This window comes from Metopolophium dirhodum, chromosome 1 (genome assembly GCF_019925205.1).
Source record: "Metopolophium dirhodum isolate CAU chromosome 1, ASM1992520v1, whole genome shotgun sequence".
Taxonomy (NCBI): Eukaryota; Metazoa; Arthropoda; class Insecta; order Hemiptera; family Aphididae; genus Metopolophium; species Metopolophium dirhodum.
The window spans coordinates 55674150-55690761 of NC_083560.1; the positions used below are offsets into that span (position 1 = coordinate 55674150).

General features: G+C 25.9%; 1 protein-coding gene across 1 annotated transcript; it reads left to right on the top strand.

Annotated features, from left to right (window-relative positions):
• Window positions 1–2092: 2092 nt before the first annotated feature.
• Window positions 2093–16342, top strand: LOC132934501 (ras and EF-hand domain-containing protein homolog). The gene is made up of 11 exons (XM_061000810.1): window positions 2093–2746; window positions 4606–4758; window positions 4863–5049; window positions 5114–5292; window positions 5377–5453; window positions 5545–5654; window positions 9832–10054; window positions 10292–10363; window positions 12013–12137; window positions 14221–14417; window positions 15083–16342. Exons 1-11 carry the CDS (start codon window positions 2412–2414, stop codon window positions 15174–15176), a joined length of 1752 nt encoding a protein of 583 aa, XP_060856793.1. The 5' UTR covers window positions 2093–2411; the 3' UTR covers window positions 15177–16342.
• Window positions 16343–16612: the final 270 nt, after the last annotated feature.

Consider the following 16612-nt stretch of genomic DNA (forward strand, 5'->3'; position numbering starts at 1 on the left):
ATTTTCTTATTTTGTTGTAATTCAAAAACGAATAACTAAAATACATGAAAATTTGACTGAATGTTTATATTGATATACAATATATATGTTTATATATCATTTTCTATACACCATATAACTTTCAAAATATTTTGACTTATTTAGAGCTGTTAACGGAAATTTTTCAATTTTTTTAGTTTTTTTTTCATATAATACTATTTTAATACAATTTTACAAGGCATTAACGAGTTAAAAAGTTAAAGTTAAGTTAAGAAGTTAATTTTATTTTATGTTTTCATGTCAAAAAATATGTATTGTAAATTATTTAAAGTTAAAAATGTATATCATTCGAATCTAACTTATATGGAAATACTGTATGAAGTATTAACACTATAATTTAGTTTTGGGTTGGAAAAAAATTAAGTACGCTAGCGTTGTATAAACAAATTAACTTTTTATTAACTTTTAACTTAACTGAGTTAACCTATAGTTAAATTAACTTTTAACTTTTTGTTATTAGTGCATATTAACTTAACTTAACTGAGTAAAAAAAAATCATTAACTTGCCCAGCCTTGCAATTTTATTAGTTGGGTAAAAATGCGTGAAATTTTAATACAAGGCTCCTGATATATTTTGATAATAGTAGTTAAATATGCTTATAAAAACTTTTGATTAACAAATTCTAAATTTAAAAAAAATATTAGTGTAATTATTTACTAAAATGTTATTGGAATTTCATTAAAACAAATAAATGTTGAACATAATTTGAGAACTAAAAAAAAAAAAATGTTTAACATAGATACGTCCACGACTATTAAATTTAATGTAACTTCTGAGCATCATAGTTTACTCTTGACAGTCTTAACCTGTTATATAAAAATTGTTGACCACCAAAATTACAAAAACAAGGCACAAATATTTTATAAAAAAAGCATCACAATTCGATTGGATTATAAAAACATAGATGCAACTGGGAGAATGTGTAATGTGTTAGTGTGTTACAATATACAATATGCATCTAACTCTAAACTCTAATATATTTAGGTAGGTACTGTGAGTGGAATTGTGGAAAAGTAAATAACCTTACTAAATAACCTTAATCGTACTGTTACAATGATCCTATACCATAATACAGTCATGTGAGTATCAACAACTGACTACCTATAGTACCTATACCTATTGAGTTGTTAAAATCTTGTTTCAGTGTTTATATATATGGTATAGACTATAGGTGTATAGGTAAATAATAAATTATTTTATTTTATTTTTGTTCATACTTTTCACATTAACATTACATTTTAGTTAAATTGTCAATTAATAACAAATAGGTACCGAAATACCTATATATCATTGTATTCATTATCAAAAAATCGTTGGCACTTGGCATATAACTTATAGATACAGCCTATAGCATTAATGTTAAATCATAAACTTGTTTTATACAAAATAATTTATAATTTAATATTAAATCAACTGATGACGTATGGAAACTTTTTAAAACAATGGCTGTAATCAAAGGCGTAATCTGGGGTAAATTTTTAGAGGGGCAAAATGTGGTGAAACTAAAAATCTATAAAGTAAAATGACACTACTGTCCACTCAGTTAAATATCTGATGAGGCAGTGCCCCTTCTTGCCACCCCAGGTTACGCCTGTAACTGTCATTGTTTAATACTCATTCAACTATACATAATTAATAATTTATTCAAATCTCAATGATTTCCATCAGTTTGTATTTATAATTAACTAGGTACCTACCTAATTATTATTAAATATTATTGAATTTTATGTTGAATTTAGTATTTAGTTGAATGTTACACTTACATCATAAAAGACACAAATACGTGTTCTATAATAGTGTTCTTAATAGATACAATTTTTATTTAGATAAATTAAATCTTAGAATATTAAAGTCTAATATAATTACTGTTCATAGAAATTCGTATAATGTTCTAGAATGACAATAGTCGCTGATATTCATTTTAACAAGGTCGTATTTTGGTTGTAATATGTAAAACAATAATATGGATACTATTTATACAATGATTCGTGTAGTGTTTAAACAGCTTAAGCCACATGCGCCAATGAACAAATACATGACGTCGCGTTGCGTGATAGACCAAATTATATGTAGATGTAAAAAATTTCTGTGACAAAATATATTTGCCAATTTATAGTGATGAAATATGTCATTTTTTTTTAATATTTATGTTTTAAAACATCTTGTAAAGTTACAGTGAGTACGTTTGGTTCATATTCGTCATCGATACCTTAACTAATAACTACGGATGATTTACGCGTGCATATTTATCATCATCGGTTTGGTTTTTATTACCATGACACATATTAGTCGGTAATTATACAAATAGCATGTAGTACGTAAGAAGAGCCATCACACAAGTAAGAACACTTTAGAAAAAGTGTGAAGCATCATGAGTGATGTCCATTTAGAAGACTTATTCTATGAGTGCGATCGAAATGGCCAAGGGAAAATTGGTCCAGAAGAATTTCAAGAACTATGCGCCAAATTTGATATCGAACCCAGCGATTCGGATGTGATATTTTCAGACTTGGATCGTGACGGTGACGGACAAATATGCTTGGAGGACTTTGCGTGGGGATTTCGGGATTTTTTATCTCCTGGTAAACAAGACAAACCCAATGAAAATAGGACTCGTGGAGAATTGGAAAGAAGGAACTCACAAGCCTGGTCAAATTTCGTATCTGTTATTGGAGAGCCAGCTTTAAAGAAATTATTTCATACCAGGTAATTTATATGAAGTTTTTTATATTTATCGTTACATTATAATTATATATAGATATACATAATTCATTTTAATTTTGGGAATTCATAACTCAAAAATATTAATTGTATATATTTCATAATTGTATAAGAGGTACACTTACCCGATCCATGTATAAATTGTATAATTTATATGTCTTATACAGTCTACATCTAAAACAGTCTGCCTATTATACAGCAATGAAGTATAGAATACACTATACACATATTGTGTATAATTATTTTGTTAATTAAAATTAAAAATTAAAACTTATAACGGATAAAAGTGTATCAAAGCCCAAATATTGTCGAAAACATTACCGAGGAGAAACTAAAATCTGTATGGAATTTATGGCGAGGGAAACTAAGGGAAACTACCAATTGAAAGGTCGAGACTTAGATGGAAGGATAGGGTTAAGAAAGACTTCTTTTAGGAACTCAATTAGTAACCTATCTACACCAGGATACTTTGGTTGGATTAGTTTTTTGTGCTTTATAAAAAATTCTTTTCTAGTTACCTTAGGTTTATTTCATAACTCTCTGTTTGTATCTGTTGAGGGTGGTATATTCCTTTTTAAAATTCATAAATATATTTTCTATAACTAACTTATGTTTCTCTAATTCATATTATATCAGTTCTTGTTTTTAATTCACGTGTTTCTTTCTTTGTTTATTTATTTTTTGTTAATTTTTCTGACGCGTTTCATGTTTTCCACATCTTTGTAGTACCTACCTCTATTTCTGAGTACATTGGTTCCAATCATTGTATGACATCCTACATTCTCTGTCCCTGTTTTAAATTTATGAATATACCAGTTGTATAAATTTGTAAATTATGTTGGTAGTATATTTTGGATAGTTATCCAATTATAGGTAGATATTTTGAATATTATTTTAATATATATTAAATATTTATACAATAAGTAATTTATTAAGTATCTTAATATCAACAATCGTAGGTAACTATTTACTGGTAGGTACCTAACTAACGGATGGACACAATGAGGATATAAGGTGTTCTAAACTAATGTTTAGGAACCTAAAGATTTATCTATTTCTAGTGAAAGTTAATATGGGAAGTGAGCTATTTCAGTCGCATGCGACGTGTGCGGCACGAGCCACAAGTGAAGGTGAAATTACTGAAATTACTCTCCCGCACGAGCCACACAAACCACTTTTTTATCACGCTTCTCCGTTCATTGATCAGTGTCTGGTTGTGCAGATGATACACCCAGCACTTTTGGGGATTACCATTTTACCGCCGGCACTATGGGGATTCCCACTTAACCGTCCATTGGACGGAAAAAGATCGCTTTCTAACTCTCGAAAACTAAACTTTCGGGCGTGACGGAAAATAATTAATAGTTACATTTTTTTTTAAGTAATTCAATTTTTTAAAAAAAATGGACTTCTTATATAGTATCCTAGCGTGTGCATGGATGTTTTCTAATCATTTAACATTTAAGTTTATATCTGATAGCTGTACTTTAAATTAAAATAATAATCCAAAAAATTAACATATATTATGATTTATGATATACAAATTAAAAAGTACCTATATCTGTTCCAATATAATATAATCTTTAATATGTATTTTTTAAAGTATGAAATATTAGATAACTTTTTAATACTTCAAACGGAGCGAGACAATTTTATTTAGATACCTAGTAAAATATTAATTTAAAGGTGTACCCATAAATGTAATATGTATTTATCACTCAGTGGTATATTAAATAAATATATATATATATATATGAGTATATATTATTCTGTAACCAAATAATATTTATATATTTTTTGTATTTTATGTTATTATGACGTTTGCTAACATAATATGTATTCAGTGGAAAAAAATTAGCGGATTTGTATATGGAGATTCAAAATTGTAGTCCATCATCAGAACTTATAACACATTTTGAGGGAGCTTTAAGTTCATTAATGGAAGATGTGAAACGATTACATGAAGATAATGAAAAACTTGAAAACATGTTTAATCGGTATGATCCATAAGTATAATATAAAATGCATAATCTTTCTTAGAGTTTACAATGTCAAGTTTTAAAAATTTAGTTTAAAAATGTATTTTGTTGGTTCTTTTTAGTGAGCGTCAAACACATCTAACAAGACTGCGAGGTTTAGAAGAAGAAATAGATGCACAAGTTGCAAAAGTTGAAGCTCAAGCCAGGGATGAAGCAAGAGAACAATTTGAATTTGAAAAAAAAGAATTGATGAAAAAAATGGAAGCCGAAACAATAGAGTTAAAAACCCATTTGAAATTGTTTCAAAAGGTTCATAGTATATATCATTGATAAATATTCTGGTTCATGTTTGCTAAATTTGAATTGTATAAAGGTGAACACTGTGTTAAGCCAAAAAAAAGTAGACAAGAACGATATGGATGAGACCATAGAAGAATCAAGGGAACTTAGACGTAAATTAATTGACACACAAACTAATTTGGCAGTAGTTCGTTCGGAAATGGAAAAACTTCGATCTGAGTACGAAATTAAATGCGAGGAGTTTAACAACACGTATGTTACTTATGTTAACTATATTATATTCGTTAATCAATTTACTACCATAAATAATTAACATGTGCATAAATATTATTATAGGATACAAGTAAACATCGATCCTTTAGAAGAACAAAGTGGAGCACAATATACTATAAAACGACTTATGGATGATATTGGTAATATTGCAGAAACTTTAATATTAACTACTTAACCACATTTTATAATTTTACAAGATGTAATACACTTTTTTGTTTTGTCATATTTCAGACAGTGGACGATCTACTCTTGTAGAATCAAATAATTATTATCAAAGGGATCTACAAGATGAGCTCTCAAATGCATCTTCAATCAACGCACCTTACCATTCAGCAAAAACGGTATTTACAAATAATATTTGGTTAAAACTTAGGACCGTTACATGTAGATATAAACAATTAATATTATTTTGAATAAAAATAACTAAGTCGAATAAATAATAACCTATATTCAATATCGTTTGAACCAAAATTATAGTATTATGACGTTATTTTTCTCCCCTCTAGGTATAATATTAATTGTTTATGAACAATTTTTTATAATACGTCTAACATGAACAATTTATAAGCAACACACACTTATTAGCTCGTATTATAAGTATTAACAATATTAGTTACCAATAATAAGCATTAATATTTTAATTTTAAATATTATATAAATTAGGTATTTCACATTATTATGAATCATAAAAATATTATATGAATTGGGTTAATTTTTTTGATTTTAGAAACTTATAGTTACCTATCACAACGGTCATAATAATAATAATAATTTGTCGTTAGGGCAGTAATTATTCATAAAAATTAATAGATAATTTTATTCAATGGTCTATAATTTAAAAATATAAATAATTACAACATCTATATAAAATAAACATTTTCATGAAAATGTACAGCTCTATGCAGATGAGTGGCACCAGATGTGCAAAAATATCGGTACTCTATATCATTAATCATTATATTTATGGAATACCGAATACGTATTTATAAAGAATAATAGGATGAAACTCGTATTCATTATTATTATTTTAAATAAATCTGTCTGAAGACAAGACAAGACATCTTTAATCTTAAGCTTAAATTTCATTTTTAGGAGTACAATAAATCTAGTTAAGTTTTTACATTTTTTTTTTTTTATAAATGGAAGGGGTTAAGCGTAAATGTACAATATTTTGTATGAGTATTCAAAGTTAAGATTTTAATCAAATTCGTCAAAATTATGAAAATTTGCAAATTATTCTGAAGTTGAAAATTCATTAACGGTTTAATATAAATACGTAAGGTTTGAATATGAATGCATATAAGTTTTGATTACAATTATTATAAAAAATAGGTTGAGCATAATTCAACAAATATTTTCATGAGCGTCTGAAGTTTAAATTTTAAATTTACGAGTAAAATAACGAGTTATCATCAAACGATTTAAGTTTTTTTTATTGTAATTCAAAAAGTATCAATATTTTGTAGAACCTTGAAACATATCACTGTTACATCAATTATCAATTTACTATACTCAACGAACTTTCAAAAATATTTAAAAGTACTAAATGTATGCTTTATATCTAGTTATATGTACTACTTTTGTGTACTATGTACCTACCTAGTGCCATAGTAAAAGAAATATGTTTTATCAAAAAGCTTTAATATCACACATAAGTTATATGATATTATTATTCTTATTTATAAATATAAAAAATATATTGTTATGATTTTTTTATAAACCGTTTGAAGTTCAAATGTTGTCAAAATTCGATAAAAACCATGAGCTTTTTCAAATAATTTATTATTTAATAATTGTTTTAGCTAGGTCTTACTAGATACAACCCATAAATCCGAAAATATACTAGCACAGTTTTTTTTTATTGACATTTAGAGTTCAAATATTGACGAAATTAGATATTCAAATGAAGAATAACCTTTATGGTTAGTTTATTGTAATACAAACATAATATTATTCACGGGAAATTTCAACTTTTACATCTATCATTATATTTTAGAATAGACAATGACATTTTAAAATTGTATTTAGATTAATTTTAAGCTATTTTATCTTTATACAGTAGTCATATTTATACCATTCGCTGTAAGTCAGTAGGTCAATGTTCTTTTTAAATCTAAGATTTGAAAATATAATACAAGATTCCTCATAAGTTTGTCTTTATCAAAAAAAATATATCTACAAGAAAGTCAAATTAAATTTTTATGAGCGTTTGAAATTTATATTTTTACAACATTTGATATTCACTTGATTTCTCATGCAACGATTTTCTTATTTTGTTGTAATTAAAAAACGAATGACTGTAGATACTTGAAAATTTCATTGAATGTTTATATTAGCATTTTCTATACACAATAAAATGTATAAAATAATTTGACTCTTTTTTAGCTGTTTACGGACATAGTCAGTTTTCAATTTTTTTAGTTTTTTTTTTCTATAAATATCAATAAAATTGTATTTATTGGGTAAAAAAGCGTGAAAATTGAATGCAAGGCTCCTGATGTAATGTTACAGTAGCAGTTGAAAAATATTTAAATAGGCACAATTTTTTTTATAAGCATTTAAAGTTCAAATTTTGACAAAATTTAATAATTATTTTGAAGTTAAAAATTTTATAAAATGTTCAACTTTTATAGCTAAGGATTGAAAATTTAAAACAAGGCTCCACGTAAATAAGTTATATATAAATTACTTTATTCACAATAATATCATCAAATATACTTGGCAATATCATAAGCTGACTGACTGTTTTCGCTCAGAATCGTTTTTCTTATACAATGATATTATATCATTGAATTCAAATTTAACACACCATCCATTACAGTGACCCACTTGTCACCTACTGTATAGCAGAGCGACATCCACTTATCCACCTTTTTTGTTTTTGAAAATGTTCTTTATTTCTTTTTTATTTCTTTTTTCTCTCTCTCTCTGTCTGTTGTATGATTACGTAATAATTGTATTTAATTTTAGTTTTTAAGTATAAGTATTAATTTTGTAACTCTCTATCTTCGCTACAAGCACAGCTTACAGAAGATAGATAATTCAAATGTATAATTGTATATAATTGTATATTTGTTTTTCTTTAAAAAAAAAACAAAACAACTGACTATTATAATTTGTAGAGCTTTATTAAAAGGTTTTTTTACATGTTTAAAACGTGTTTTTTTTTTGTTTTAGTAGTGTACCCAGTAATATAGTATATTATAACACATTGAAATAAAAAAAACAAATAATATATGAAATATTCTTCTATTTTTCCAGTCTACTGTACAAGTAGACCGACATCCACTTACCCACCTTTTTAAGTTTGGAAAAGTCTTCTTTTTGTTTTTCGGAATTTTTTTAACGCTTAAAAATGTTTGTCTTTAACAACCATTTTATTTCTTGGTTCTTTTGGGTTTTGGTTTCAGTTAGACCTATTATTAACTTAACTATTTTAAGATTGTGTCCATTAACCTTTTAATCGTGCCTTCTAAATTAGTTATATATGATTTTTATATGTGGGTCATATCAGCTTCAAGAAATATATACTGTAAAGCAGAGCAGTTATCATCTTACAAATTTTTTTTCTTCTAATTTGTATTGCATTTAAACAATTATGACCCAATGATATCTATATTAAACTATTATATTTTATTTGTTTTTTTATATTCAAATAAATGTATTACTATAATGGCTCGACAGTTAACTGTTAACTTGTTGAGACACGATGGTATGCGTTTGTCGATTCTACATCCGTTCCTCAAAATTGCAATGATACTATTAGGACTTTACAACCGGAGCGCTATTTAGTTTAAAGAAACTTCATTGACTATAGGTATGTGTGTTTGAGCACTGTTCTAATATTAAAGGTAAGGACGAAGAAGACTTGAAATAATATACAACTCGGGGTTTCAGGTTGGAAGCACTTTTTATTAAAATGTAAATCAATGATAAATAAAACACTAATTTGTAACACTTAGCCCGTACTATATGATCGCGTCACACGTAAGATCGTCGTACCTACATTCTCGTAGACCACTGGATTGCCCGTGCCTGTGCGTACGGCGATGTTCTAAAGCAAAATATTATTGTCGCCTCAGCACATCTTCCTTCACTGGCCTGACTGGCCTTATATTGATGACTGTCTACAATATACGACACCTCTTGGTTATTTTATTATTTTTTGGCCTGAAATAATAACTCTATTATCAAGCTTAGGAAACTGACTCATTTCATTGAAGGTTAGACTATTAGGTTAAATTAGGTAAATGGTATTAGGCACTAAGACATTGTATGCATTATAACAGTACCTACATACATCACTAACATTAAATTTCTTAAGAATATTATATAAGTATTCTCAATATCAATTTTTTATGCACGTAAGATGTTTTTAATTATTTTAATTTATGTGATATATCATATTATACCTAACAACTAATGGCAAAGAAATAATGTAATTAGTTTATACTTTAGAGTCGTCACTCGTCAGCTATTTATTTTATTAATATTAATGCCGACTATAATTGTTTTCAGATAGAATTTGAGGAAATGAGTTTATCCGGCCGTGATTCCCAGAATATGATGCATTTCCACACACCAGCTAGTGCAATGAGCATAAGTAGTTATGATATGATCGGTGGTGATCCAGAAAGAACATATAAAATCGTATTCGCCGGTGACGCGGCTGTTGGAAAAACGTGTTTTATTCATCGTTTCTGTAAAGGCACCTTCTCAACAAAACTTGGATCTACTTTAGGTGTGAATTAAAATTCATAAGAATAAATCAGAAAAAGCTTTAAAGTAATAATAATTATAATAGTCTAAGGAATAATAAGTAATACATAATTGACAAATTTTTTCTATGATTACGTCTTATGAGTAGATATAGAGAGCTCAAAAAATGTCAGTATAGGTACTTATTTATATAGAAAAATAATTTGAATTGTTAATTTTTAATTAAAATTAATCTTTGTCTTCTAATTTTATTTTACAGGTGTTGATTTTCAAGTTAAAACAATCAGAGTTGATGATAGAAATGTAGCATTACAGTTATGGGATACAGCTGGTAAAATTTCAAAAAACAAACTGTTTCAATAAAATTAATTCTTAAAAATTATTGTGTCCCAAAAAATACTAGATATAGAGATAACACAAACTTCTGTACAAGACAGTTTGCTCACGACACGATTGACATCGGTAAATTAGTTCTTCCATTAGTAGCTTCCAGTCGTTTAATACTTTGGAGTGAACTAAAATATTTTTGGAGTTTGATATTACGCTTACACATAAATACATTATACAATATACATTATACAAAATAGTAAAATACTGTAGAGTAAATATTATTTAAAATAGTTTAAAATTATAATATAAAATTACGTTAATCGTATAAATGTAACTTGAGTTACATGCATGTTTGATAAAAAAAAATACAAGATCAATTAAAACAAGATGCATGCATTATAAAATATGTAACCGAATTATATAACTTTGATTCATGTAACTGACTATATTCTTTTAATGTCAATTTCTGCTAATAAATATAAAAAAAAATTTGATGAAACTCGAGTTCTTATATAATATAGTAGATATAATATATCATTCAACATTTTAAGAGTGCTATGAAAGTGTTTAAAATATTTTAATTAATTTTTTACATACCTATATAATATTCGTGTTTTAATATTTATCTTGACTTTTGATGGACCTTGATCCACAGTCGAATAGTTAATGAATATTTCCATTGAGATTAGATTCTATACTTAGGTACCTACACAATAGTAATACTATTATACGATTATATTAGTAAATTTAATAACAGATTCAAATAACTATCAAAAAAATTTCTTTTGACCTTAATATTCATAAAAAATTACCATAAAACTTTTATTTCATATTACATTTTATTACGAAAAACCAATTTTATTTAATTCAATATTATATATAATAGCAATGACTCGTCTGCGATGATTTTTATTGATGACAAACACCATCTTGTGGCAGTATTAATGTACCTATTATTCGTTTGAGGTATACAAAAATAAAAAACTATTAATAATTTTGAATTATATTAAGCTCTACGTTTAACTATTTTATACCTGTTAAATTGTGAGCGCTGCATTTAACCTAACAACATTTCTTGAAAGTATAGTATCTGTTACATGAATTGCATTTTGTTATTGGGATGTATTATTATGATTCTAGACTTAAGAGCACCCACAAAAAAAATTGCACTTTGCATTGAAATCTGGGACTTATAGATATTATATATTAATTTACAACATGTCTTTAATACTTTGGAATAGCTTGGTACGAATTTAACAAAATAGATATAAATAGTGTTTATCCAAAAAATAATTTTTATTGAGAAAACCCATACTATAGTAATAACATGGTTCCTCAAGATGATTTTGAAAATGTAAAATATTTAGCCATTGCCTTATAAAGACTATTTGAATACTTTTTAACTAATTCGTAATTAAGATTTAGACGTTTTTAATAAATACATTACATAATTTAACATTTGAAACTTCTATTTATTTTTATAATTTTTAAATTAAATTTTAACTATAACATATATAACAATAATTATTAATAATTAGTAAGTTTCAATAGATAATAGTAATTTTAAAATTGTTTTATTATGACTTCTTCATTTTTAAGCTATTACAAAAAAATACTAATATATTTAAAAAAAAATACATTTTGTTTAAGGACAAGAAAGATTTCGTTCCATTACAAAAGCGTATTTTCGAAGAGCAGACGGAGTCGTTTTACTTTATGATGTTACTAATGAAAGATCTTTTATCAATATTCGTCAATGGGTTTTATCGATAACGGTAAAAATGATAATTTAAGCAATGAGCATAATTATTAATTTATTATAATACAATATAATCATTAGAGATACCTGCCTTAGTATATTGTATTATTTTTCGATTATTGTTAACAGTGTTGATTTAAAGATATAAGATTAATGATTATTTGTCTGTATGATTATAACGTTATATTTGAAATTTGTAAACGTAATTGTAACGTAAAGCGATAATCAAAAATAATTAAGTACCACAAAACAAAACATAACGATCAACAAAATATATTATATAATATCACTAAACAAAACATAACGCAAAACGTAATTTATAGAATTTCATTGAACAAAAAATAACGCCAAAATCCATAAATCCATTTATTTAAAAGTTATATTGGTTTCGTAGAAATATTTATTTCACGCATACGGACATTAGAACTGATAACATTATATTCCGTATCCAGCCCGCTTTAGTTATTATTACTAAATTTAATAGGTATTAACACTATTCTAAATAACGATAAACGCAAAACTTGGATAATGTTTTAATTCTGAATAACAATAAACGCAAAACTTGTGTAACGTTTTAATTCTAAATAACGATAAACGAAAAAATGTGTATCGTTTTAATTGTAACGTAAAATAGATTTTTTTTTTCAAATGCAAGTCCTGGTCTATATAAAAAAAAAACAAGTACATACATTTATTTATTTTTAATATTTTTTCTTCATAAATTATGAGGTATTATGAATATTATAGTGTTATCATTATTCATTATTATGAAAAATTATAAACGGTTATTAGTAAGAAATATGAAATAGTTACAAAAACGTATGATAATTATAATTATTTTAAAAGAATTGGAATATGACAAAAACAACCATTGAATCATCATTAAAAAATATTAATTAAATATTAATAAATATTAATACCTACACATTTTTCTGTAATAAAATAATATGTATAAATGTCAAATTATTTTAATAGCGACATTTTAATTGAACTATTTAGGTAAATCAATAATCCAAAGATAAGATTCTAAGAAAAATGTTTTGTTTATTTATATATTTTTGAAAGATCATATATTTTTGATATTTTGTTAAAGTTTTTTTTAAAAAGAACTCATCAACTATTTTAAATACTCTACGTATAATTAATTATAGTACTCAAAAGTTATGCGTTTATCTTTTTTCCAGTCTTAAAATCTGATGACGTTAATTAACTTAATTTTGTGAAAACTTTAGGTCTTTACACTAAAATGTTTGTAAGTAGTGAGGCTCTTAAAAATAATTAAAATAAATACATTGTAGTCAACAAAATTTTAGAACAGTATATTATACACAAATTATGAATCCAAAACTGTTTGTATACTCATAATATTTTTAAAATATTCTATTAATAAATCATCTACTTAAAAAATCATAAGAGGACGCTACAGACAGATTTGTTGTCTCAAGTTTCGTAATAGATAGATTGACTTTTATTTTTAAGTTAACGATGCTAAATGTTAACTTTTCAGCGTATATTTGCTATGTCATGCACTTGTAAGAAGTAGTCACGGAGACAACAAATGCATGAGTAGCGTCCTCTTAAAGGACCCAGTTTGTCCTTATTGACGCGTATTTCATAATACGATCAACTAATGTTTGATACATTAAAAAATAACTTAAAAATAATAGGTGATTCATTTCTTTCAATAAATCAATATATTAAAATATGTTTAAAACGCATAAGGCGTTGCTTAATGATAGCTATAAGTTTTTTTTATATATTTTATTTTTTTAAGAATAATTGTAATTTTGAAAATGTTTCACCTACAAATTATGATAGGTACTTAACTCAGAACTTTTCTAGACATAAATTTATTTGTCTAATAATTAAGAGACATTTTTGTCATGGTTTATTGTTTAGAATTTAGATATTGTGTCGTTCCACATTTCCGATTAGGTGGTCTTTTAAAACAATAAATAATAAAAATAAGTATCAGCTGTTAATAAAATAATAATTTTAGCTAAGAGTATCCACCAAGCAATAATGTATAAATCATCTACCATGTAGGTAGGTACTTATTTAATAATATTAATTCATAATTCCATTATATTTGTCTTTAGGAAGTAGCTGATAAACAATTACCAATTTGTATTTGTGGTAACAAACTGGATTTAAGACGCGAAGCAGAGTTGCAAGGACTAACGTGCGTGTCCACAGATCACGGTGAACTTTTGGCTAAGGATTACAACGCAGTATTTTTCGAAACTAGTTCCAAACTTGGAACGAATATTAATAACGCATTGGTTACACTATGCAGGTATGGGGTTTTTTTATTTATTTCTTATAGGTTGAATATAGAATTTTTAAAAAACATTTATAGCTAGGCGTTGAACACATATATTTTCATAATTTTACAATAATATGATAGGTATAATTAATATATTATAATATATTTATATTATTAACTGTAAACGTAGCGTATTATCAGATTCACTTATTGTAGTCACATATCAATTTAATTTATTATAACATGCATATAAGCCAAATGATGGAATTGTTTTACACCGAAGAAGTAGTAAAGTGTGCATGTAGGTAATTCAAAATTTGAATTAAAATAAAAATACAATTTTGACAGAAGATAATAATAAAATTTGGGGAGAATAATTTTCTCTTACCCATATACAATATTCAATATATACGTATGCATTTACGCAACAATAAATAATGAAATGTATTTCTGCCAATTTGCTTAATATGAACCTACATGCATTTTATTCTCAAGTTTCGCTAGGACGACCTTTTGAAACATTTCGTATGTTCATTATATATTATTTAATGAATAATTTGAATTTGAACAACTTTACAAAAAAAAAATTGTAAATAAAATTGTAATTATTGTTTTTAGTCATTTGTGTCATTGTGGATATTGATTTATTTACTATTGTACAATTAGGTACTACATTTTTAACGATTTATTTTCAGAGAAATGTTGATTAGAGAAGATGTCGACATTCAAACGTCTGCTTTATACATCGCAGAACAAAAACATCATAAATTTAACCCAGGTTGCTGTTAACAACTACACATATTATTTAATTACTTTAAAAACCTATCAATATTCTATTTAAATAATTAAAACATAGTATACTTGCGCTATAATATTATAATACTATATTTATAAAATATTTTGATTGACGTAAAATAGTAAAATCTAATAACAATAAAAATAAAAATATTAAATGATTTTAAACATGAGATGTCTTCCATTATTAATAATACATTAACCACTCAAATTATGTAATAAAATCAAATTTAGTTGAATATCAATAACATTCGAACAAGAATAATGTAACACGAGAAACAATATCAAAATTAATTATTTGTGATAAAACATATCATTGAAACGAAGTACAAATAAAAAATTAAACACAATATAAGAAATATGTACCTACGTAGTGTACATTGTCGGAGATTTTAAGTTTACAGTGTTTTGGAACAATAAGTAACGATAGTTACTTGCAGGGGTTTAACACATAGACGGACAGTGAGGATTATAAATAATTATAAAAAGCATGACTAAAGTAGACTTGGTCTCTTATATGATACCATTGAAAAAACCACTGCTGTAGCAGTAGTGTCCATTTTTGGTCGGTTTTCGAGAATTGCTATAGCAGTACTATTACATATGCATTTTCGTGTCCCATGGCATCACCAAACAAAAATATTGCCACAGCAGTACTTTTCGTAATTGTCCGTCAATGTGTTAAATGGTGGTGATGTCATGAGATTCCTCTGAGTCCTTACTCTGGCCACGCATAAAAACGCCCTTTTTAAAACTGTCTTCAAAAGATACGCTTGTATACGCTCAAGGCTCGAAGTTGAATCGAAAAATATCCTCCGTTAAAAATAATAACCTATTTACCTTTTGAAATGGTATCATTTTGGTTTAATAAAGTTATTCAGTTATCGTATTAAATATTTTTCAGTTTGACAAAAATATCATTATATACCTAGATTATATAGTAAAATGCATACATATTAAGTTTAATTTCTTTTATCATCTCACTATTATTTATGTTTGATTATATACTTACTTTTATTATATTTAATTTAATTTAATTTAATTATAACAAACAAAATATTACATTTTTATTATAGTTTGTTATTATAATAGGTATTATATGCTTCGTTAAGAAAACTAATTTAGATACTTATGTAAAATGTAAAAGTTCAATGCAAATATAATTAATATTTCCTTCATATTTATACTGTTTATTTTTTAATCATAGTTCATTATTACTTATGATTCAATTTTTTGTAATGTTTATTATACAATTTAAACTCTGAACTCTGAAGAAGAGGATGCTTAAGTTTGGATCAAGAAAAATTTCGTGCTGAAATAAGACATTTTCATGAACATTAAATTAATAATATGAGGCACTAATTTAGAAATTACTAATGAACACTGGAATCCTCCCTTCACCATTGATTGTGACAACGTAATAAACAAAA

Coding starts and splice junctions, on each gene's coding strand:
- LOC132934501 (XM_061000810.1), top strand. CDS start 2,412: ATGAGTGATGTCCATTTAGAAGACTTATTCTATGAGTGCGATCGAAAT. Junction 10,055..10,291: donor AAAACTTGGATCTACTTTAG/GTGTGAATTAAA, acceptor TTTATTTTACAG/GTGTTGATTTTCAAGTTAAA. Junction 10,364..12,012: donor ACAGTTATGGGATACAGCTG/GTAAAATTTCAA, acceptor ATTTTGTTTAAG/GACAAGAAAGATTTCGTTCC.